The sequence below is a fragment of the Papio anubis genome, chromosome 18 (genome assembly GCF_008728515.1).
Source record: "Papio anubis isolate 15944 chromosome 18, Panubis1.0, whole genome shotgun sequence".
Lineage (NCBI taxonomy): Eukaryota > Metazoa > Chordata > Mammalia > Primates > Cercopithecidae > Papio > Papio anubis.
In genome coordinates, this window is record NC_044993.1 from 27,984,879 (window position 1) to 28,011,632 (window position 26,754).

The 26,754-nt window shown below is 37.0% G+C and overlaps 1 protein-coding gene across 3 annotated transcripts in view; it reads left to right on the forward strand.

The window, feature by feature from the left end:
* The window catches only part of CDH8 (cadherin 8), a 410,980-nt gene that overhangs the window by 158,625 nt on the left and 225,601 nt on the right, over positions 1 to 26,754 (forward strand). For all 3 annotated transcript variants that reach the window (XM_031658175.1, XM_031658177.1, XM_031658176.1), the window contains exon 4: positions 19,586 to 19,705. In XM_031658175.1, coding sequence (XP_031514035.1) covers positions 19,586 to 19,705 — 120 coding nt within the window. The remainder of the gene's footprint in view (positions 1 to 19,585; positions 19,706 to 26,754) is intronic.

Below are 26,754 nucleotides of genomic sequence, written 5' to 3' on the forward strand. Positions count from 1 at the left end.
TAAGAATTCCATATTACCCAATTTATTTTCTTATGAATTTGTCAGTTCCAAGTATAATATACAGCATTTAATAGTCTTGTTCTAAGATGATGAAACAGTGTCTTTATGGTGATGTTTAAAGTAATTGTGCTTGATTTCAATGGGTCTTATGAATGTAGTGGTCTCTGTAAAAAGAATAAAAAATCATACTGGTAACAAGATTGAGGTTAAAGGAAATGACACCTAATGTGTTGGTACAGTTATTTCACAATTATCTTTCAGGATTTCTTAAAGTTTGCATGAGATTTTCATATGTTATATGATAGTATTGTATATCTTTGTTCCCAATTGGTTCTCCATGATGGTACAGTGAAGTGGGTAAAGCAAGTAAGTAAATTAGACTCAGAGATTTAGTGACTTGCTTTAAGGCTGTAATTTCTACCTCTTATTGACTATGAGAACCACATATGCTGATTCCTATACCAAATGTGCTTTCCATTAAATCTAGGATAATGCTTACATTTGAAATAAGGAGAAAGGACAGACACAAATGGAAAGTTGATATTAATTTGTTCTCGGTGGTTGTTCAGTAAATATTCATTTAATAAGGAGAGCATCATTACTGTAAGAATGCATGTATAAGAGGATTCTTTTGTACAGTCAGTATCTCACAGTGCTTGTTTCTTCTTTTGCCTCCTGAACAAGACTGGGAAGAGAAATGAGCTAAACCTATGCAAGCAGAGGCCTTCTTCCTGATAATGGATTAAAGCATGCTTAGACCTAGTTTCCAACTGTATTTGAAAACTGTCATGCAAGCAAATGTCCAGGGGTCTTAGTATTAGTCATTCAAAGCTCCGAATTACGAGTGCCTTATATAATGAATGGGAAGGAGGAAGTTGACTTCAAGAACCAGAAGTCTTTTAATCGAATATGGAGGACTAGGAAACAGCAACTCTCAGCTGTTAAGGGATTTGTGAAATTGCCTGCCTGGAAATTTACGCATATTTCATTCTTGTTCAGAATTTAACAAAGTACATATTTATAATGACTATGCTTATGATGTATTAATTTTGGATAAAAAATATATACAATTAGCATGAAAACTATATTGCATTCTACGTTTCTTAATTTACCATTCTAAAGAAAGAAAACCTGGCCGGGCACTGTGGCTCATGCCTGTAATCTCAGCACTTTGGGAGGCCAAGGTGGGTGGATCACGAGGTCAGGAGATTGAGACCATCCTGGCCAAAATGGTGAAACCCTGTCTCTACTAAAAATGCAAAAATTACCTGGGCGTGGTGGTGGGTGCCTGTAGCCCCTGCTACTCAGGAGACTGAGGCAGGAGACTTGCTTGAACATGGGAAGCAGAGGTTGCAGTGAGCCGAGATGGCACCACTGCACTCCAGCCTGGGCTACAGAGTGAGACTCTGTCTTGGCGGGTGGAGAGGGAGAAGAAAAGAAAACCTAACTATTTTGGTCACAATGTCTTACTATTTGGTGGCAAGATACCATAATGATGGAAAGCCTTGGATGAAAACAGGGAGATTTATGAGTTACAGGCTTACTGATAATTTCACGATGTAGCACATATTAATAGGTTAAAATGCATACCTGGATGTACACCTTGCACAGTACTTTCTGTGCACCTTGAAGCATATATAAGTTAGGAAAACTTTTCAGTCAACTTTTCTATAAAATTAGAAACTTTATAATTATCTTACCTCACTCAGAAGGTTGTAAAGTTATAAAAAGAAGTGAAAGCATTATATAACACATTGTATTCATGGCTTCTTTTTAGGTCGTATATACCTCTGTTGATTCGATATAATAGTCCTGCTCCTGCTCATGGAGTGCACTGGTTCTTCAACTTGAGTGTATGTCAGAATTACCTGGAGGACCAGTTAAAGTGTAGCTTCTGGGTCTCGCTCTCAGAGTTTATAATTCAGGTGATGTTCACATTCCTGGTCTGGAGACCATACTTGGAACACCACTTGCTTAGTGGGTCATTGTAATGCTCTGTTTCTCTACATGGAGTCCATGGTAGTATTCCAGAGGATTCTAAAAACAGTAAGAGCCGTGATACAACCTTCTGAGGTGTTACCAGAACATTTGCGAAGCTAGTTTATGTGGGAAAAAAAAAGTAATGTTGATATATTAGGGAATTAAATGCAGAAGCTGCATGGTATATTCTGGGAAAAATGCAAGACCTCAAAGTTGTTCCAAATTTATAATTATTGGCTTCTCCCTGTGAAATGTGTCATCGAATAGGACTTCCTAACTTGCTAGAGCTTTTCAAATGTCTCCACCAAAGATTTTTAAAATTAGAAGCTCTGTCATGGTAAGTTTCATGCCTATTTGCCTAATCTTGAATCCCCAGATTCAAGCACTCTGTCTTGCAAAAACAGAGCCTCAACCATCTATGTGGTCTTAGGAAAGATTCCTTTTGCTTGACCTCTCCGTATCTATTCGGTTGGTGCAAAAGTGATTGCAGTTTTTGCCACTGAAAGTAATGGCAATGACTGCAATTACTTTTGCACCAACCTAATAGTTGCCTCACAGGTAAAAAAGCAACAATAATGGAACCACTTTTTTGGATTGAGTGAGAAAATCTAAACTGGGGCTGTTGTATTGATACATTTAGAGATAATATTTGAAAATATTTACTGAATACAGATGCTTGGGCCTTATGATAGGATTATACCTCAATAAACTTACAGTAAGTTGAAAATATCATAAGCAGAAAATACATTTAATATACCTAACCTACTGTACCTAACACCAGAGCTCAGCCTAGAACTTTTTTCAAATGTTTGAAATTTTATTTATTTAAAAATTTTTTGTGAGTACATAGTAGGTATATATATTTGGAGGGGGGGTACATGAGATGAGAACTCTTATATTAGCCTACAGTTGGGCAAAATCATCTGGTACCACAGGGCATTGTAGAGTTTTGTTTGTCTGTTTGTTTTGAGATGGAGTCCCACTCTGTCTCCCCAGTCTGGAGTGCAATGGCGTGATCTTGGCTCACTACAACCTCCACCTCCCGGGTTCAAGCAATTCTCCTGCCTCAGTCTCCTGAGTAGTTGGGATTACAGGTGTGCACCACCATCCCCAGCTAATTTTTGTATTTTTAGTAGAGATAGGGTTTTACCATGTTGATCAGGCTGGTCTTGAACTCCTGACCTCAGGTGATCCACTTGTTTTAGCCACCCAAAGTGCTGGGATTACAGGCATGAGCCACCTCACCTGGAGTAAGCCACCACACCTGGTTGTTTAGCTTCACAATGGCATGACTGGCAGGGAGCTGCTGTTCACTCCCTCAGCCCAGCATTGAAAAAGAGTGTTACATCACATATCACTAGCTCAGGAAAAAAATCAAAATTCAAAAATGAAATAGTTTCTACTGACTGCGGATCACTTTCCCACCATCATAAAGGTCAAAAATTCTTAAGCTGACCCATTGTGAGTCAGGGACTGTCTGTGTAGTAAACGTATTTGTGAGCTTCCTCTGTGCCACATAACAATTTAATCACTAGTTAATTAGTAATGTTAATTATTACGAGTTGATGTATATTATTCTGTGTTCAGTTCTTCATGTGGGGGGCCTGGGAATCTTTATGTTGAACCAGCTTACAGTGTGCTGCTTCATAAGTAGCCTGTGTGGTCCACAATTTAGAAAACACCGCTATAGATGTTTTTATTCCTTTCAGAGACAAAGATATGCTGGGGGATATGCCACCAAATAAAGGTGGTTGAAAAAAATTCAGCCTACTTTAGGCTTGTTTATGTAAATTAAGAGTCTACAGGACACAGGTGCTTATCAAAATAATTAATCTTTTTATTATTCATATAATATTAACAACTATATTTTTCATGTGTTTCTATGAATACAGACACACATTCACACAAGACACACGTTAACTAGAGGGAATTAGACAAGAATCATAGAAGTACTACAAAATATAGGTTTAAATACTCACAAAAATAAACTTTAAGCTGTTATCTTTCACAATTTTCCAGGCTGTTCTGAGGGTGTTTCAGTGCTTGACCCCCCCATCTGTCCTAAATTGTAACTGACTGCTCTTTAGAATGCAGGTGCTAATTAACTTCTTAACACTTCTTTGTATCATCCTAAACGCCCAGCCTTCTCACTTCTGTGCCTTCTGAAGTGTCTCTTTGAGTTGTGTGGTTAAAGAGGTGTATTTCCCATAGTGAATACATACTACTTTTGTAACGTAAACCAAAAATAAAATTCTAAGTCCCCACAACCATGAGTCCCTGCCCTCCTCTTGGCCAAGGGCATTCCAAAGTTAACCTGAAAAAGCTAGTTCGGGCTGTGATGGAAATGGGGAGCTGGACAGGACTCTTTATGCCCTCCTCCCTTTTGGAATTACTGTTAGAACAGACTCCTTTGAGTCTTATGAGAAACATTCGCAATGTATTCTCTCTGAAGCCTGCTACCTGGAAGCTTCATCTGCGTGATAAAACTTTGGTCCCTACAACCACTTGAAGTAATCCAGGCATTCTTTTGTATTGATAATATCTCCTTCAACCAATTGTCAATCAGAAAAATTTTAAATCTACCTATGACCTAGAAGCCATCATTTTGAGTTGTTTCACCTTACCGGATTGAACCAGTGTACATTTTACATGTATTGATTGATGTCTCCTGTCTCCGTAAAATGCATAGAACCAACCTGTATCCCAACTACCTTGGGCACATGTTATCAGGACCTCCTGAGACTGTGTCATGGATGTGACCTTAACCTTGGTAAAATAAACTTTCTAAATTGATCGTGACCTGTCTCAGATACTTTTGGTTTACAGTAATTAAAAACTTGAGATGACATAATGCTTTTAAAAGGATGTAAGGATCTTTCCCTCTGTCCTAAATCACAATGAGCTCTTTTCCTTGGGTCAATATGTGAAGTAGATTCCTGCCCTGAACCTCTGAGATTCCAAGTTGATTTCCATTGAGTCAGGCCCAGAGATTTGCATTATAAACACAACTTCTCAGGGTTTTCTAGTCCTGGTGGAGAAACCATTCATGCAGAGCAGAGTTCTTCTCACACTGGATGGATATACTGCTCTGTTTTCTGACATATTGTGCTTTGTTTGATGGTTTCAAAATATGTACAGTGAGTGTCTCCACATTCTGATTTTCAGGTAGCTACTGATTTCTGGTTTTGTTTTTTGTTTTTTTTGGCTTATAGAACAATAGAGCATAGCAATTAAGTACATGTAATTTACTGTTAGTCAGAACTAGCTTCTGGCTGCAGACCCCACATCTGTTGATTATTGGGACCCAGGCCAGTGGCCTCAACATTTTAGCTTTTTGTTGTTGTTGTTTTGAACAATTAATGTTTTCTCACATTTCCCATCGGCTGTTTTCATTTTGTGTATCCTATTTTATGTTCACCTTCAAAAATACAGTATTATTATTATTATAAAGATCATCAATGATGTTCTAAATGCTTCTTAAATAAATATTTGTTTGTTACATCAGACTCTAACACAAAAACATTTGCCCATTTTTTGAATTTTCTCTTCAAGATCTTTAGGTAGGCTGGGCACAGTGGCTCACATCTGTAATCCCAGCACTTTGGAAGGCCAAGATGAGAGGATTGCCTCAGTCTGAGAGTTCAAGACCAGATCCTGTCTCTATTCAAAAAAAAAATTTCTGCCATGGTGGGATTACACACCTGTAATCCCAGCTACTTGGGAGGCTGAGGTGGGAGGATTGCTTGAGCCTGGGAGGTCAAGGCTGCAGTGAGTTGTTAGGGTACCTCTGCACTCAGCTTGGATAACAGAGTGAGTCCTGTCTCAAAAAAAGGAAAAAGATACTCATCGTATGATTGTGTGTGTATATGTGTGTGCGCGTATATGTATGTGTGTGTGTGTGTGTGCGTTTTCCTGGCTGTACTAATTATTGGGGTGTTTGCTCTTATAACTATGCCACAAATGTCTATACAAAAAACACATCTGTAATTGAATAGATGAATGAATTAAAAACATTTATTGAGTACTTATTTATGCCTATCCATTTTTGGAAATCTAAAAGTGATTTGAATATAATTTAGTCTCATTGAAGTCTAAATAAGATAATTATATCAAGTAAATAAGTACTTGTACCAGAAACATAGAAGTTCCTTTATATTTGATGATAATTATTAGTATTCTAGTTACAGACTAATATTTGACAGTAAAACAGGCAATTGACAATGGATTAGAAAAGGAGATTCAAATGATGTGGCACACTCTTGAAATTTAGTGGGTTTCAGCATAAAAAACCCCAACCATCTTGGGCATGTGTTGTCAGGACCTCTGGAGGCTGTGTCACGGGTATGCTCTTAACCTTGGCAAAATGAACTTTCTAAAGTGATTGAGACCTGTTTCAAATACTTTTGGTTTACAGTAATTAAAAACTTGAAATAACATACCACTTTTGGGGAAATCCACACCTCTGAAGGAGAGTCATTTGTGAGGTTCTTTGTTTAATGATTATTCTGATTTCTAATTATTTTCTTGGAAGTTCTGGAAAGCTCTTCAAGGTAGCTTCTCTTCCTATATGAAATCCTGTTTTGAAAACATTTCCCTGGAGAATTTAAACACAAGAAAAGCTCAGATTCCACTGTTTTTAGACATTTCCCTATGCTCCTCACTTCACACATTTACACTGAAACACGTACAAAATACTTACTGCCGCATTTTTCTTTCCGCCTGGAGAACATCTGTAAAGATATTAATTGTGCTTCAGTTATAAATGGATTGCCAAAAGGGACAGAACGGGTTGTGTATCTCATCAGCATGCCCTGTCTGGTATAAATAATGAGACAAGAACTTGGTACATTGGAAATTTGTGATAAAAACAAGATGTGATATTATGAAGTCCCACCAGTTCTTTCTTCTAGATACATTGATTTTTAAGGCACTCTGTGAGACTGCTAAATCAATGATCGTCTGTCACTAAATGTTGGCTAAAAAGGCTATATTACTGGGGTCAACTACAAATTAGCCCAAAGGGTAAACATACAGGTAGCACAAATGTTAAGAAGAAAAATGTCACAGATGTTGTAAAATATAGTTGGAAAGGCACAGCTGTTAGAAAATGTATATGGTCTTTTTCTCCTTTTCCATCTAAGAGTCTTAAATATGGAAACTAGGAAGAATTGAAAAGAGAGGAAACATAATTGAATTGAGTGCAGGACTTCATTACTTGAGTTATTTTAAAAATAATGTCAGAATTTTGTTTGATGTTTCCTCAAATTATTCGTGTGTGACTTTCAAATGTGCTAATTTTTGCTTTTACCTTTCATAAGCACCTAGTGAAGTTGCTGTTTCCTAGTATGGCATAATGATTAAAATCTAAATAAATTTAAAAAAATATTGATATTGCCAAATACGTTGTATACATAGATTTGTGCACTTTGAGTTGCATTTCAAATGAAACCCGATTTTGTAAGAAGTCTTCAATGTAATGAAATTTGAGGATTAGGGGACAAAACAAAACTCATAGGTGTACACATGGACACATATATTGTTCATTTACTGTAATAGTCAATATTGTAAAATCACAGACTACCTTTGAAGTTGCGCTATTCATCACGTCACTTTATCAGGAAGATTTCCTTTACATACCTCCAACCTGCCCTCCACCTTTCCCTTGTAGCAGGTCTCAGGGTCAATCTTCTCTGCACACCCACCACTCCTGCAACATGCTTAGGTTACAGTCTAGGCAATAATGTTTCTTTCTGTGCCTCTGCCCGGTAGGCTGTGAGCTAGCTCCCCAAGGGCCAAGAAGGATCGGTATTCATCATTGGTACTCCAAGACCAGGAACAGTTTGGTGGCATTCAGCAACTGACAAACATATATAGTATGAGAAAATGGGACTAAGGAAGTGAGAATAAAGAGAAAGAAGGATACCAACAAAGAGAAATGAAGGAATATGTTGAATAAATACAACATCTATTCAATTTTCTTGTTAACATTTCATTTGATTACTTAAAAATATGGTCTGTGTCAGATTCATCAGTACATCTTCAGGGCTGAGAACATAATCAGTTCTTTTCTTTCTCTTATCTCACCCTCTCTCCCTCCTCTTTTCGTCCTCCCAATTTGAAAGCTTCCATATATTGGCAGAACCTTAATCATTCTTTGTAAACCCATTGCTTAGCCTTTCACATATTATTTTGTTTGCCAAGATTTTAATTAAGTCACGTAGAGTTTTCAATATATTTTTTAAACAACTCTCTCTAGGCATGCACGTACCAAGGTCTCACTACAGATTGAGTCCCTGAATCTGAAAATTCAAAATTTGAAATGCTTCAAAATCTGACACTTTTTGAGTGCTGACATGACCCTAAAAGTGGCAAGTTTCATACTTGATCTCATGTGGTAATGTGATAATGTCCTCAGTTCATTATTCCCTCTACAGGAAGTTTTCAGGAGCTTAAGTGAGGGTTTAATATCATACTAGTCTCCGTTTGAAGCTAATTCTGGCTTATGTTTGGAGTGGGTTCAACTCTAAGAAGGCAAGGTCATGACTACCTTTTTAAGAGTAGAGAAAACCCTTACCGTTATTCTTTAATAAATTCCAAATGAGAGTAAGACAAAACAGTAGACATAACACCTAATTCAGAACATGATCAATGTGCTACGTTAATTTCTGAATATCTTCCAAAAGAAAATAAGCTATTCATTCTCTCTTATTTGTATATTTACCCAATGAATATTTCTATGCAAGGCATTTTCTGAAGTGCTAGGGAGAAAAATAAAAATACTAGTTCATATTCTCTGCACTTGAAGATGTAAAATTCAGAAACATTGTAGTGTTTGTGTAGCAGTTAAAAGGGCAGATTTGGGAGCATTCTTGTGTGGTTACAAATTCAGGCTTTATTCCTTCTGTTTGAATTCAGATATTCATAGCAGATTCAGAGACTTGTTGCAAAGATTAAATGAATAAATATTTCACATCAGGTATAGTTCTCAGCACTTGTATAACAAGGACAATGTGGGATCATGCTTATAATTTGAACAAAGTGATAGAACCCTGTTATCAAGGAATGGGTTAATTCTGGAGGGGAGAATGAGAGGGGAAAGTTGAGAGAATAAGAAAGAATATTGTTCCTAAGAAGCTTTTAGTCTAAAAGGGGAAAATCTGTATGCACTGCAATTTATATATAAAAGTAAAAGGTGCCCCTAGAGACAATCAAGTAAAGTATTTTGAGAGTTCAGAAGAGGGAATGATTCAACTTAGGAATCAACTAAATCTTGAATCTGGGTCAGATTGAGCTATGTGGATAGTTGTGGAATCACAGAAATGGAGTGAGTAGTGGGTAAATAAAGTAGTTGGGAATATTACAGACTCTTGGTAATTGGTGGAAAAGGTTGTTTAAAACCCTTTACTAACTTTTCATTCTCCTAAAAGAAACTCCAGACTGATTCGTCTAATTCATAGGTACACCCTTCTAGATTTGCAGGCCCACCTGTGAACATTGACCTGGGATCATCTTTTCCTGCCTGATTTCAAGGTCAATGTCCCCTCATACCAAAAACTTTGCTTTAACTGTTCTTCAGTATTTCCATGTCACCCATGGAATTTGATGACATCATTTAGTAGCTAATTGTTCCATTTTGGATCTCCTACTAGTCTACCCCTTTAGAAAGCAAGAATCTTCTAACTGAAGTTTCTGAAGCTTGACACAGCAGAATTTTAATTTAAAATAATTAAAACAATGAAGGGCTCAAATAGATTAGCCCAATTTACTTCCATTTTAGCTACATCATTGATGGCAGCATGTATAGGACTTTATATTTTGCATCAGTTAGTAAAGATCTCTTTGAACTCATAGTTCTTGTAATGATTGCAAAATTAAACATTTTTCATCTAAGACTCTCATTCCTCAATAGCTCAATGGCTCAGTGACTTTTCACTTTGTCACACTTGAAATTTGATAGGATTTTGTCTCTCACATTGGAAAAGGGAGGGTAACCCCAGTTACACAATTATTATTTTTTAAAGTACTGACTTTTAACTAGAAACGTAAGCTCATTTTAGAGGGACAAAAAAGATGAACAGCCACTATAATGGTTATATCTCTGTTCTCATGCAACTTGACCTTAAATTTATACTTTATGAAATAAAAATAAAGTAGCATGCCCTGGAAAGCACAGGGTGCATCTCAACCAAAGTTCTCTCATTTGGGGGATACTGATAGTATGTTATTTTTATGGAGCCTCAGAATAAGAATAGGAAGTAGATGGCAATATTCTATTTTTTAGATAAAGCAACTGAGTCTTATTGATGTAAAAGCATTCTCTTGCTGTATCAGAGTGTTAAGTCATGGATGTAGAATATGATCTCAGGCTAACCAAATAATGTCAACAGAAACATCTGATATTACAATTATATATATAATACATATATAATACTACAATTATATATATGTAGTGTGTGTGTATATGTATATACTATATATGTATACTTTTGACTACATCGTGATACCTTCTAGAAAATACATTTAATGAAGATTTGCAGTTTCTTACAATAAAGAGAAACCAGGTGAAAACACTGCTAAAGTAAACTTCAGATGCTATTAGGAGAGAAACTCTAACTCTCTTGCATGTTCTTGTACCCTTTGCATCTAAGTTGGTGCTTGGCATACAGTATATACTGTGCAAATAGCCATTGTGTGATTGAATAAATTCGTTCATTTACTGAAATAGAATGAATTACATTTCTTTTTTTAAAATTGAGACTGGTTCTCACTCTGTCACCCAGACTGGAGTGCAGTAGTATGATCATGGCTCACTCTGGTCTAGACTTCCCAGGCTCAGGTGATCCTCCAACCTCAGCCTCCCAAGTAGCTGGGACTACAGGTGCACGCCACCACGGGCAGCTAATTTTCTGTATTTTTGTAGAGACAGGGTTTGGCCATGTTGCCCAGGCTAGTCTTGAATAATCCACCTGCCTTACCCTCCCAAAGTGCTAGGATTAGAGGATGAACGACCTTTTACCTACTGTAGTTGTCACATATTGTAGAAGGCATCTGTGGTGCCACCAGTAGCATAGTTTTTCAAAGTCAGTATGGATATAGAAAGCTGCCAGTCTAGAGCATTTATGGTGCTATTTAGTTCTCAAGCATTTATAGGATTTCATTCCATAGGTGACAAATTAGCAAAGGTTTGATTCCTGGGAATAAGCGGCCTATGAAAAGAAAATACTTTTATTTTCCTCTTGTATTAGAAATAAAACTGTCCAAATTCCAAAAAGGTGTATTTATGCACATGGAACTGTAAAACAGGCAGCTTATTAGTTTTCACAACCAGGCCTCCAATTGTCCTCATTATCTGTGTGCGAAAGCAGTGGGTAGGCTACCATGCTAGCATTGTTTGTGAGGGATACAGAAGGTACTTCGCCTCTGTGCATAGTAAACATGGCTAAGATTCTACAGTTACACATTTTCATATGATATTTTCCATTTCTCTCACCCAGTGCACATTACAGATGTTTGCTGAAATGATGCATGGGTGAATAGAAGACATCTGTGTGCTTAAACACATTTTCTAAAGTGTTTAATTGTTTCAGAAAGTTTCAGGCTCATTCTAAAAACACTGTGTTAAGTGTGCGTGGATGTTTCATTAAGTTACAAAATTGTTTTTTCCCTAAATTCTCCAGAATAAAATATGGAAACTGAATTTTATTTCCCTGGTTTATATCCCAAATCATGGAGCCAGAGAAATGACAGGATACATTTTGGGGCTGTCCATCCGCCTGACTGCAGTTAAGAATCTGTCTCCGTTCCCATAATAAATTTAATTTGGAGCATGTGGAATTTGGCAGCAACATTTCACTACAGGCTGAGAGTTGGCACATAAGGAGAACACCCAGTGAGCAACGGGCAGGCCTTTGCAAAAAAAGAAAGATAGGGAACTAATCACTGAGGATTCCATTGTGTGGTATGTGTCGTAAAAGAGAGGTTTCTGAAGCAAAATGGCAAGCACAGACTGCCTCTGCCTCTTACTCATTTGGCTTTTGCAAATGGCAAGACTGATTACCCACAAAAGAGAAGGGTTTGATCTTCTGTTATCAGCTTAACATTACTCTTGTAGTTAACCAACTGTAATTCGGAGAGGAGTTCCTGGCAGGAATTGGAATCCCTGTCTTCTTGCTTGTTGTTGAATGGTCAGATGGTAATAATTCAGTATTTATTTCCCCTAGAGCTTGGCTGGGGAAGAAATCTCCATATCTAGGGTTAAAAAAGAAGCCCTAATTTCGGCTGATCCATGTTTAATCCTCCTCCCCCTGCAAAGACACGCCTAAGTAGCCCCTTGGAGGTTTGGATATTTGGGCATGTGTATTCTATAATGAAATAGCAAAACTGAAAAACACTGGTAGAATTTAGGGCATGCTTCCTGCTGGGGGAATTTGCTTGAGGGCCTTCAAGAGAAATGAATGTTGAAGACAGTGGTATCAGTCAGAGAGATGCAAAGAAAAATGAATGCACGGGCTGCCTGCACTTATTTCTCAGCTTTTGCCTTAAGCACATCAGGTCGGTGCTCTGTTGTAACTTGGTGCACCAAGTGTGATGGGGAGGGGGTGGAGACTTTCAACCAACCAACCAACCAACCAACCAGCCAATACACACAAAACCTCTAGAATTATGTGACAGTCAAGTACAGAAGTATCTCAAAGCATTTTCCATACAACTAATAAATCATGAATTCTGTCTGGCACATTTAAACCATCCAGGACCGGAAGTTTCTGCTTCTAGTAAGGGATAATTTCAATGTCAACAAGTAATGCAGGCCTTATGAAATTATTGCTCTGCTATTCATCAACAACCCAAAAAAGGTTGTCACGGCAACCCCTGTGCCCCACCACCTCTTTGTATTGCACAGTACTTAGGGGAGTTAATAAGGAGGATGAGAGAAGTTGAGTTGAGGGTTTAGTCTTATTAAAATAAATGAAAGCAGTTGCATCATTGCTATGACCTTTTAGGCCAGTAATCTTTGGGATGCATGAATGTTTAAGTAAGACATTTTCAGATGATAATGCCAAATGCTTTGTCTGTGGATTGTACATACCGTACTTGGAACAGGATAACTAGCAGGTCAAATACAAAGTTTGAAGAGCATAGTAGGAGACCAGGAATGTGCATTGTTCTGAATTTCAGTTATTGCAAAGGTTCTGCCTCTTGATTTTCCCACCTAGTATTGGAATGCTGATTCTCTAAAACTGTATTGCAAATGAGTCTTTGCAAATGGAATTTGTGTTCTTCTCATCATAAGAGCTTTGGCTTTTCCAGTGCGCACATTTTTACACTGCACCAAACCTTTGTTTTCCTGCTCAGGGTGTCAGCACCAGCATTTTTCTTTCTGAATAATGTGCAGAATTGGTGTGCTGACTTCCTCATAAAAAAAAAAAAAACATATCCTCACTAACAGAGCTGCACTACCCAAACCCCAACGTCTCATTTTCCCAAAGGCCTTTCATCTTAGTTTGCTGGCAAACTGGAACTTCTACCCCGATAGTGTAGCATCCTTGGTGGTTAATTTTGCCTGTAGTTTTTGCTGTTATTATGTGGGAAGAGGGAAAAAATGGGTCCTGCTGGGAATGGGAGGAAACTGTCAGGTGTGGCAAGAGGCACATGACACTGAAAGTCTTTTGTTAATTAAAATCCGAGCAGCATATTGGCAAATTTCACTTAAACGAGTGAAACAAACTAAATGCAAAAAAGAAAAAAAAAGTTTGTTTAATGCAGAATTCACCTTGGAATTGATATGTTCGTACTCGGCTTGATACTAGCAGGCTGAATTGTGGTGACAGGGATCATTTTTGTTGACAACAGCTGGAAATACAGCAGCTATATTATTATAATTAGGATCAGTATCAAGTTGGATTATAATAGGGGCTTTCTTGGAGAAATGGCACAGTGTCAAATTTATAGTCACTAGCTAAATGAGTCTCTTGTATCCTTGACAAAGGGACAAAAACAGTTCCAAATGAAAACACAAACAGAGAATCCTGGTTGTTATATTTCCTGGGTATTACTCAGGGTCCTATTTATCACACACCAACACTTGCAGCTTTGAAGAAACATTATCCTGCAAGGTTTACACTTTTCAATTTGCCTTCGTGGTCTGCATTCTGCATGCATTTCCATGGAGAAGTGTACATTGCTGCTTGACTAGCAATCTTTTCTGCTACAAGATTAACTTCGAAACATCCATTTTTTCTCCCCTATGGGCAATCACTTGACAAATGCACCCACAAAACCTCCACACACATCTATTCCAGTGTACAGGTGCATCAACAGTCTTGAATCACTATTAGGAGAAATATCGTCCTTGACGGAAAGTAGTCTAAAGCTGAAGGATGGAGATTTCCAGGAAGCCAGACATCAGGCAGAAATATTCTGGATAAGTATGTGGGTAAAAGCTTGTCTTCGCTCTGTTGCAGTCCCCAGCCTAGTAGTTCATCCTGGCATGGACTGGGAGATATGGCATTCATTCAAAATGCCATCCATTCAAATAACATCGAGAAACTTGTACTGACGACGTGCCCAGTGTCTAGCCTCCTGCTTAATGTATAAGCTTTTACATAGTACACTTTTGTTTATAAAATACTTTTTATTTTTGCTCTCAGAGCAATTTTATACCAAAGAGAAAACTGATATGAGATAGATTAGTAGACTGGATGGAAGAATGAGACACTGTGTGTGCGCGTGTGTGTGTCTGTTTTCTTTTGAGCAGTTTTACTAACAAAATCACTTCCTTTCTAAGCATGTGGATATATTGCTACATTTGAGATTGTCTTTTTGTGTTTTTCCCCAAATTTAATAAAATCTATTGTCAAAGCCATTATGCAAAATTACACTTAATTATAAATTAAAGCATTCACTACCATCTAAAATTGTAAAAGATTAGTTTGTTAGTTTTACCTGTATACACACATAATATAACAATAGTGACAGTAAGCTTGTAGTGTCAATAACTCTTCTGTGCTCTTTGAACACATTAATCCGTTTAATTATCTCACCAAGCCTATGATGTAATGACTATGCTCACCTTCCTTTTTACAGATTAGGGAATCAAAGCTTGGAAAACTTTTGTTACTTGGCCAAGAACACAGAGCTAGTAAAAGTTGGAGATAAAATATAAAAGAAATGTTTGGGTTGAAGACATTTTGACTCTAAATGTATCCTCTCACCCACTTTTCTGTATTTCATATGATTACATGTGATCCTCACACAAAACTATGAGGCCTGTGGAATAAAAAATGTTTGTCTTTGCATATGAAAAACGGAATCACAGAGCATGTAGAAGATAGAAACCCAACCCCTTACTCCAGCACCAGTAATAATAACGTGACAGGCTGCCTCTCATAATAAGATAAGATCAACTGAATTAGATATGCTCATGATCAGTCTTGTAAACTCCAGAGAAAATATCCTATCTTCCATTTAACAGGAAATAGTTTGCATGACTATGGAGTATGAAAAAAGAATACTTCATTTTACAAACAAATCTAAATAGTAATTCTTCAAAGTAATTATAATAGAAATTAGTGTCTCTAGGGAGAATGGATGAAGCTAAATTTTAAAAAGTTTGGTGCACACTACAGGCGTTTTTAACTATTATTTTGTATCAAATTGCCTGGAAAGATTTTTTTAAAATGTGTCTCCATTTTATTATTCCATAGGTCTGGAAGGGATATTAGGGATCTGTTTTTCAGAGGGTAAAATCTCACACACAGACACTTAGTACTCACTGGTTTAGCACGTTGTTATTTCTGTGATAGGTACCTACATATATTATTTTGTTTAACTCTCACGATAACCTTATTATATTTTGTAGGTTTAAATCTGAGGCTAAGACAAGTTAAAGTATTTGCTCAAAGAAACAGATAAGCGTTTCAGAAGATGTCAGAACTATTTTATGTTCAAAACTGTTAACTCCAGACTACTCTGACCAAATGCACCAACCCTGTGCATAAATAAAACAATATGGTTTTTCAGAAAATATTTGGATATGTTTTTTTCTCTGTGAAGGAATTTCCTAATTTAAGAGTCACCCACTAGAAGGAAATTTTGGTAATGACAGGAAGTTTTGACAATTTGTTCACTTTTCTTTTTCAGTTACCTAGGCAGTGACTGGAACTAAATTCTCAGATTTATTAACTTAATGTCATACTGAATATTGCACCTTGACTTATTTTTTTTTTCTGATAATATGTTACTTCATAATGCGGGAACATAATTTCTTCTTAAAAAATCAAAGTAAATACACTAGACTACAAAACAAAGCAAAAAAAGTTGTTGTATGGTCTTCTGCATGAAAGGGACCTCTTTCTCATAGGTCTCTGAACTCTGTTAGTTCTTCCAGTAACTCTGATGTCTTTTTCTTATTACTCATTATTTTTCTTTAATTTTTGGACTAATGTTAGACTTACAGAAAAGTTGCAAAAATAGTTACCACATACCCCTGTCTTAGTCTGTCTTGTGCTGCTGATAACAAAATACCTAAATTGGGTTAATTAATAAAGAAAATAATTATGTTCTCACAGTTCTGGAGGTTGGGAAGTCCAAAATCAAGGCACAGCCTGTGGTGAAGCCCTTCGTACTGTCATCTGGAGGGGAGGAACACTGTGTTCTCATATGGTGAAAGGTGGAAGGGCAAGAGAGACAAACTCCCGCTGTTAAGCTCTTTTATAAAGGTGCCTAATCAGGCCCTGTGAGGTGGCTCACGCCTGTAATCCCAGCACTTTGGAAGGCAGAGGCGGGCGGATCGAGAGGTCAAGAGATAGAGACCTCCCTGGCCAACATGGTGAAAACCCGTGTCTACTAAAAATACAAAAATTAGCTGGGAGTGTTGGTGCACACTCTAGTCCCAGCTACTCAGGAGGCTGAGGCAGGAGAATTCCCTGAACCTTGGAGGTGGCAGTTGCAGTGAGCCAAGGTCACACTACTGCACTCTAGTCTTGGAGACAGAGCAAGGCTCTGTCTCAAAAACAAAAGGGCCTAATCTCTTGTGAGGAAGGTGCCCTCATGGCCCAATCACCTCTTAAAGGCCCCACCTCTTAATATTTTATGTTAGCAACACCTGAATTTTGGAGGAGACACATCCAAACCATAGCAACCCCTCACTCAGTTTACCTTCAGTTTAACACCTTACCACAAAGATCAAAACAGGGAAATTAACATTGATATCCACTTCTATTGTCATTACCCAGTGTTAATGTTTTATCCTCTCTTAATTGAACTACTGTTGTAACCTCATAACAAGTCTGATCTCCTAATCTGTGTCTGTACTTCCAATCAAATCTGGAGGCCCTAATAGAGAGAGTGGCCCACAATATGGGTGTGCTCTTTAACTGAAATTTCTTCCCTGTTTCCTAGAGGGTACAGCCAGTGCTCCCCATCTTGGCATGAAAATTCCCCTATATTTTCTTCTTAATTTGAATATCCAGGCTTAGCTTTGATGGCAGACTTTTTCTGCCATGTCATCCCTCTTTCTGAATATTTTTGGCAATTTTATCTCACCATCTTCTTTTTACCTAGAAGGTTTTACTCCCAATTCTTCTGCATCTTATGTAATATTCAAATAATTACAACTATTGTACTCTCATGTGTTCGTTTTTGCTAGCTAGTTGATGAGTTACTTGCATCTGGTGGAATGTGTTACACAAGAGGCATTGAGTGCATTTTTTATAACTGCAGATTTTGTAGAACCTCTGAGTCATCATTCTGAGTAGAAATTCCAATTTTACAGGATTATCAACAGCTCAACAAATATTATTATTACCTTTCCACGTTTAAAACACTTCCAAAAGATACTGACTGACAAGGTCTTGCTAAAGTTCTACCCTATTCCAGTAAACACTGACGTATGCTGCTCTCCCCACAGTTGCTGAGCATGTTGATTTCTGACAGCCCAACACCCATACTCCCTGCGCCATTTTGTAGTTGTCGTCCCTTGAAGGGAGCTGCTTGGGCCAAGACTAAGGCTCCATTCTCAGGCGGCATCTTGCATGCTATAACTGTTTCCTGCTGGAATATAAAAGCCTGGCCCATTTCCTCAATGGGCATGCCATCTCTAGAGCCCTATGGAGTCCAGTGAGGCCTTCGTTGTAACTGCATCACATCCCAGATGTTTCTGTCCAATTTTGTCTTTTTCACTCCCCCATAGATATTGATTAAAAACACTCTCCAATGAAAGTTTAGCAAGAAATCTTTATCTCAGAGTCTACTTCCAAGGAAACTAATCTTTAACACTTACCTGCTGTTTCTCATTAAATCATCAGATAATTTATTCACTCACCCATTTATTCAATAAGTAAAGGTATGTTCAATAACCATTATGTTTCCAGCACTTGTTGGATGAAGAAGACATTGGGCTTGATCTCACAGCATGTGATTCTTGTTATTACACCAGACTTTTTCCATTTCTTTCTGTTTTTAGGCGTTTCCAGAACTTCTTATAGTCTCTCAAACTACTTGGCCTTTTCTTATGTTTATCTTCCTGCTTAGAATTCCTTCTCCTGGTTAAACTCTACCTTTCTTTAATGATTATACTCAAAGGCAACCTCTGTTAGAAAGATGTTCCTGATCACCCTGTCTGTGCTGGACTAAGTGAGAGATCTATAATTGGTGCTACTGCATTCAGCTGAATTTCTTTCTCTATTTGTCTGTCCCTTCCTACTCTTATTGCCCCTCAAACTGTGAGCTTCTTGAATGTAAAGATTTGTTGTGTGTGTGTGTGTGTGTGCACGTGTGTGTTTATTTACATGTCTGCCAACAATATACTTGGGGAGGCAGGTGGAAGTTATTTTTTTAAAATGGCATAATAATCTATAGAGATGTGGTTGCTCTTTTAATCCAAAATGTATAGGTTTGCTCTTGAACTGAAATTTCTTCCCTTTTTCCTACAGGGTAAAGTCAATGCTCCCAATCTTGGCGTTAAAATTCCCCTATATTTTAATATATATACTCCATAACAGGCAAACTGTATATACTCAGTTGTTGAATGAATGAATAAAAAATAGTTTTGAAAAAAAGGTTATGATTCTGTTATCCATTATGGCTAATTATGTAAGCAAGATGATTAATTGGTGGTTCAGAGCTAATTTTATATTCTGAATAATTAAATAAGATGGAATAAAATATTCTTTTGATATTTCTGTACAGCTTTTTTTCAGCAGCCAATTTTTCCAGTTATGTTTAGTTGTACTTTTGTAAGACGTAAATGTGACATGGTATATTATATTATTAACCTTATATTTCATATTCCTTTGTTAGGATTCCTTTGCATATTCCCCAAGCCCACATGCTTCTAATACTTATCTTTAAAATGAAAGCTACAAAGGAATCTTAAATAATACAGATACTAAAAGTATCTTTATATAGTACTCCAAGACTCTTTCTTTTAAAAGACTTAGGTATAGTTGAAGTTATGACAGAGCAGTTCATCTTCATCTTTTTAAAAAAATTTCTTTTCCTTTTATTCCCTACACATGGATTTCTGCATAAAATACTTGACAAAATGTAGCTCTTGGCAAAGGACAATGTGTTAATTATTATCTTTTTTGTTTCTCTTTTTTATTAGGTACGTCTGTCACTAACGTCACTGCGACCGACGCCGATGACCCGGTTTATGGAAACAGTGCAAAGCTGGTTTATAGTATATTGGAAGGGCAGCCTTATTTTTCCATTGAGCCTGAAACAGGTTTGTGGCCTAAATTTCAAATTATATTTCCCATGTTTTTGCTTCAGGGAGACACTTTTCTTGGTTTTTGGATTATGAAATATTATGTCTAAGTATTCCACTGCCTGCCTCAATAATATTTGAATATGCAATGTGAGGTACATGGTGAGCCCTAAATCATTTTGATGCTGATCACGACAAATCACAGAGCATTTGTAGGATATCACCTATTTAACACATGGTCTGACACCATTTTTCATCCTGGAATAAAGGGAAGAATGTGCTTATATATCAGACAAACTTAAATAGTAGATTTAAGTAAAAATTCGGTTGCTTATTGGCTGTGTGATACTTGAAAAGTACCTAAGTTGCAATTTGCACATCTGTAAAATGCGTATGGAATGTACTACATAATATTGTGATGAAGATCAGATACAACAATAAATCCCAAACACGCAGTGCATGGCATGTGATAGTCATTCAGTGCACTTTAGATATTATTACATTTGCTACCAGATTCCTCCTTGTAAAACACAATGCTTATATCTATCCATCAGAGCTTGTTTGAAGATATTATTATGGTCAATATTAAATCCAGCTAATACCCTGTGATCTGGTGGCACAGATCTTATAAGCCATGAAGTAAGTTATCAAAGAAACAAACAAACAGCTTTTTAAACCAGGCTTAAAAAAATAGCTTTATAAAAATAAGTTTTTTATAAATGAAGATATGTTTTTAATTATTAAATTTAACAGTATGTTAAGAGATCAAATATATTTTGTCTGACTTGTAAATCCTCTGAGGTTTTGTTGTAGCACATTTAAAAACTATTATTAAGAACAATTATTGTTTAAAAAGCAATACCTTTTTTGTATATTTTCTTCTATATCCAGTGGTATTATAAATTGGGTCTTTTTGTTCACCATTCCCAGTGCAAAATAGACACTAATCCAGAAAATACCTATTGAACAGTCACCACGTGCCAGGCACTGGACTAAATATAGGGAGAAATAAATCACAAAGGCTAATTTCCATCTACAGGTATCTCACAATCCATTTCAAAAGACAGATTTTTTTTCCACCATAAATAAAGTTAGCACGGTAATGTCATTTAAATAATTTGTTTCTTAGGAATAAATTAGTATGAGGTATAATAAAAGTCCCCTACTAAGTGAGAGGATTTGAGCAATTTTAAGTCTCAGTGATATAGATTGCTATTTGTTTAATTAACTGTTGTCAGCAACATTTAATATTTACATTTTTATTCAGCGTAATGTGTATCTATATCAACGCAAACTCATTTTAGTTCTATCACTTCCAATCTGACAGATATCAAAATTGTCTGATTTATATTTTAGGAAGTTTATTTGGCACTATAGTGGATAATGTAATGGAGAGAAATGACACTTGAAGAATTCACATAATCCTTTCTTCATAAATGTTGAGTAGATGAAGTTGAGGTTTTTAAGTAAGGCAGACACAATGCAAATAAAAATAGAAGTTAAATTCAATAATCAATAAAAGTCAGACTAAGTTCTTTAGATGAAGCATAAATATGTATGAGTAGAATGTAAACATTTTTGGGCAAATGTCTGCAAAATTATGCTTGAGTGTGTTCAAATGAAAGCAGAAAGTGTTAGTTGTCCCTAAGGATCTAAATTAGAGTCTACCTTTGAGGACCTTTCTCTTTAAAAAAAAATAAATAGAGTCTGATACAAGTGTGTGTGTGTTTTAAAGGAGGATATACAAGCTATGCAGATATAGATTAAGGACATTGCTGAATGTGTTTTATTAGAAAAATGAGAAAAAAAGAGGCAATGGCTGTGAATAACTGGAGTTTAAATTCTGTAAGCATGTGGAAAGGAAATACCCTTTGTGGTGACCAAAAGATATGTATTAGTTGGGCCCTTTGGAAAATAGAATGCGGAGACAGAGATAGGAGTGCCAATGGCTTATTAGGGGTCTATGACTGTGAAAAATGAAAGAGGTATGAAGCCGATTTGGGCATGGAAGTTCCTCTTATCAAATGCAGATCTTCTACCCATGCAATGAAAGAGGAGAAAAGGCAGTATAAGGCAATGTACATCTGACAACATCTTGGCCAAACCAATGGGATCCCTGGAGCAAAGATTACTCTTAAAAGGAGTCCCGTGTTGCACATAAATGGCCAGACTTTAATAAACCCACCATGCTTGGTCATTGGTTGGGATGTGCCTGGGAAGAGCAGGGTCTTGGCTTGGATCCTGAGGTCAATCCTAAGGTACTTCAGCCGCAGGGTCTCAGATAACTGCATGCAAATCCTTAAATTAATCCTTTGGCAGGAAAATCCAAATGGTGGGTTTCTGTGCCTTCCACAATGTGTGTGTGTGCGCGCATACGTATATACATATACACACGCATATACACACATATGGGTATATACATATATGCACATGTATATGAATATGTGTGTGTATATACACACATACATGTATATACAGGTATACATGTATATATAAATATATACATATATTTATGTATGTATACACATGTGTACATGAAGAAAACAACTTTTGATTCTATAAATTTAGCAAATACGATGTTAAAAACTATAACATGCAGCAATAGCAAGTACTTGAATAAACTAATAGTGGGAATAGTAATATATACATTGATTTTTAAAATGCATGCTATGGATCAAAAACATTAAGAATGGCTACTAATTTTGACCCAAGAATCCGAATTCTAGAAAAAGAAAGAAAATGTCATGGATGAGCAGACTCATTACCCAAGACCCACACACCTCTGTGAGTGCCTAAGAAGATGGTTCTTTACGTGATAGGTCTGTACATTACTTTAGGAAGTGACCCAGCATAGACGGGTTGGAAAATGTTGGCTGAATACTATCACACATCACCACTTATGTGGGACCAACCTTCAGTTCCTTTTTACTCCAGGATTCTGGCATACTATCAAGGGTCAATCTGTAGCTAAAATGGTCAGTATTGTGGCAGTGAACACTCCCTCACCAGGTTACATAAGGTAGTCATATTCATGCTCTTTATAAAGAAGATTGTCCATTGACCACTGTCAGCTCATCTTTGATGTTATCATGTTTTCAACAACAAAAAATAAACCAAGACATGAGACAATAAATCTTGTATGTATCTTGTTTTATTCATGCCAAGAATGCCAAAAATAGAACTCTGGAATTTGGAACAGATAAGTTCTCCTCTCCCCTTGCTTGTTACATTTCACTTCATGGAATTATTTTCTGTTGCCATAACATATCAGAGAGAGAGCTTCTTCTGTTGTTTCAGTTATCAGCTTAAGAGCACAGAGAGATAGGCTGTTTGTTCTTTATTTTCTTCTTTGAGCTTTAACAAAATCAGGGTTATCTTGTTTATTGACTTGTTTATATTTTTAAAGTCAATTACCATGCTAGAGTGCCAGGTCCAGGAAAGAATGGGGATTGTATGATTTGTTGATTTTGCAAATCTCTGCATCCCTATGCGTAGGTGTCTGGCACCTAGAAGTCCTTCAGTAAGTAGTGAAGGATGGAAAGAGGGAAAGAAGGAAGGAAGGGAGGGAGGGAGGGAGGAAGGAAGGAAGGAAGGAAGGAAGGTCAGAGTCAGGGAGAGCTGGAGGAAGGGAAGGCAGGGAAGGATGTGCAAAAGAAACAGGAAGGATAAAGGGAAGGAGGAAGAAAGTGCAAATTAATAGAAAGAAAATCTTGCCACAATTCGTAGAGAAGATGTAAGAGAAAACATCTAGGGAATAGAGCTTGGTATCCAGTCTATACTTCTATCTGTTTCTCTGATGGAAAGAGCACCATATTAATCTCAGATATGATTGTTTTGTTTGAAATTCATTTAGGACTAGCATTCATGCTTTTTCCAAATCCCATACTATGTTTTAAGTGTCTAGGCAACACAATGCTATTCTAGTGCTTGCAAAAATGAGCCTTGAGACCATAATAAACTCCTGCTTAGATTTGCTTCTAGATCACACAAGGAGATAGAAAGGTTCTGGGACCACTAAACAAAAAAGAAATGGTTATTAGTATATCTTCCTATTCCAGAGGTCACTGTGATGGTACTACTACTGCTGCTAATAATAATAGCAACAATAGAAAGCCAAATCATTGTGTGCATACAGTCTTTTAGGTTTGACAAAACACTAAACCAAACTGTGGAGTGAAGAATTTCTGTCTCCATTTTGCAAATGACAGAACTGTGTTTGAGAGAGAATGAAGTAAAATGTCTTTCTCACCTTTAGATAAATTCCTCTGTCAAATCATAACAGGAAGAATAAAAACAACAGAACGAGAACCTTATTTACTGAACTCTTACTATGTTCTTGCCATTGTGCTAACAATGGGTTTGCATACGTTAGTGAATTTAATTTAATTTTTTCCACACCATATTTTGAGGTAGGTATCAGTGTCATCTCACTTTTACTGACGAGAGAACCGAGTTTGACTTGCTATGTTTCTTGCCCAAGGTATTTGAAGCAGGGTTCAAGGTGAATCTGTCTGATCCCATACCTCAATTTTTGACATTCTCGCTTGCTCCCACTTAACTTCCAAGCAGTATAGCTCATACCAGGGAATGACATTGGTTTGAAAAGAGACCTAAAGAACTTCGCAGCAGGTTCAGACCTACTCTATCCATGGGCGTAGGAGGCAGCGTAGCATCAGAGAAAATGGAAGGCAGTAGTAATTGTAAAATGAATTGTCATTCTTGTGAATAGTTTTTATTATGGTTCTTCAAAAGGCTGAAAATAGTTTATTTTTATTCTAAAAATGTTTTTTTTTTTTTGTTTTCCCCTCCCTGCCACCCCCAATACCATATGTTTGCTTGTAATATTTTGGGCACAGACAAGGAGAAATGTGGCATTTATTTAAAAGGCACTAATTTGAGGACAGCAGTGAGAAAACAGTTGCAGTCCATCCTAGGTGACTGAAGATGGAAAGTCTAAATAAAATGCAAGGCAAGTGAATAATAAATGCTTAATTATCTAAAGAGACCAGGGTAAAGTTTCAGAACAGTCTAAACTTTGCTCCAGGCAAGAGACAGTATGAAAAATGACCTGCTTAAAAATAAACTAAGTTAATTCATTGACCTTTTTTTTTTTGAAACTCAGACCATATTTCTTCATTGGATACGAATAACATTTGTCTCTGTGGAACCTGTAAAAATGAGCTAAGTGAGAAATACTCCTTGGGAAAAAAAAAATCCATGTAATGAATGGTTCTTTCTTAGAAAAATCAAGGTAATACATGGAGTCTTCATGGAATGCCTTCATGGAATTGAGTCCTTTTTGTGCCTTCTGAGTCAAAATGATAAACTGCTTACACCCAGGGCCTCCTTTTAATCAGGATTGCATGGATTATAATTTCCACTGCCAAGAGGACTGGCTAAAGAACTTGATTAGTGAAGACATTTGAGAAGGGGTAGGTACCGAGATAAACTCAGGCAGATGAACAATGCTGGGATATACATTTATAGGTGGGAATGTCTTCATATTTCACATTATTCAATACTTAGTCAATATCTACGTGCTGCCATGTTGTAGGCACTAAGATTGAAATACTGTGTATGATAAATACTACATATAATATAGGGTTCATGACATAGGGATGGAGAACAATGCCAACTTAGCAAACATGTATGAAGACCAAGAGAGTATTTTTTAGAGTAGTGGTAACAGAGAATGTGTCCTGAAAAACTAGTGGTAGTTTACGAAATGAAAACGTGGGGTAAGGGGAGCTATTAAATAAGGTCTTATGGCATGAGGAAATCAAAGGGCTATGTGCTCAGGGGAAAAGATAAATTGGTGATCAGGGTGATATTGAGAAATTAAATAGTTTTCACTTCCTCAATTGTATTAGAAGATTTTACTTGAATAATTTTTCAATATATAATAAACTTGATCTGCAATTTAGAAATTCAAACCTAACTAATTTCTATCTGACTTTGGATGTGTGCTGTCACTTCTTGTGACTTAAGTACCCAATTTTTATTTTTATCTGATTTTATTATTATTTTTTGTCCCCTCCTAGTCTTATGTTGAAATGTGACCTCCAATGTTGGAAGTGAGGCCTACTGAGAGGTATTTGGGTCTTGGGGGCAGATCCCTTATGAATGATTTGGTGCCCTCCCCTCAGTAATGAGTGAATTCTCATTCTATTAGTTCATGCAAGAGCTGGTTATTTAAAGGAGCCTGGTACCTCCCTCTCTCTTTCTTGCTCCTTCTCTTGCCATGTGACATGCCTTGCTCCTCCTTCACCTTCTGCCATGGGTAAAAGCTTCCTCACCAGAAGCTGAGCAGATGCTGTATCATGCTTGTAGAGCTTGTAGAACCATGAGTCAAATAAGCCTCTTTTCTTTGTAAATTACTCAGTCTCAGGTATTCCTTTATAGCAACACAAAATAGACTAACACAGTAGATAAGTCCATCTGTGCATAATTCTTCATTACCCAATTTTTAAAAGCACTGATACCAACACTGTCTTCTAATCATTCATGATATTGAAAAAATGTATGTCCCATCTTTTGCTTTTGATCTTCACAAATTAAGGATATCATTAATATCATTACTTTTGCTATTTTTGTTTGTGTTTAATGAAACAAAATGTGATATTTGTGATAGGACATTTTTACTTAGAAGAACCAAAAGCTTTTGCATTGGTGATAGGTAAAAAAGTCCTTCGGCTGTGTTCCACACAAGCCACCTGTTTTCACTAAAACTGCTGGATTTGGAGTTGAAAGTTTGAAAGGCAGGAGTGACCTGCAGTGGAGGGAAGTTTCTTGACCATCGCTGCGAGACTTACATCAAAGGGGACCTAGAACCACTTTCCATGCCAAGTGCTGATTGAAAGATGAGGTATCTCTACCAATCCCACAGCTGATTCACTTTACAAAAATCACACACCCCCTCCAAATTATGCTCTCTCGTGAAGTGGGAAGCCAGGAGTGGAGAGGCACAAGGGTGGCTACTTCTGTTACATGTGGAGTCCCTTGTAAGCCTCTTGGCATAGCACAGGAGTTCTCCCTGTAAATATTAGGCACAAGGCCAATAGACAGGA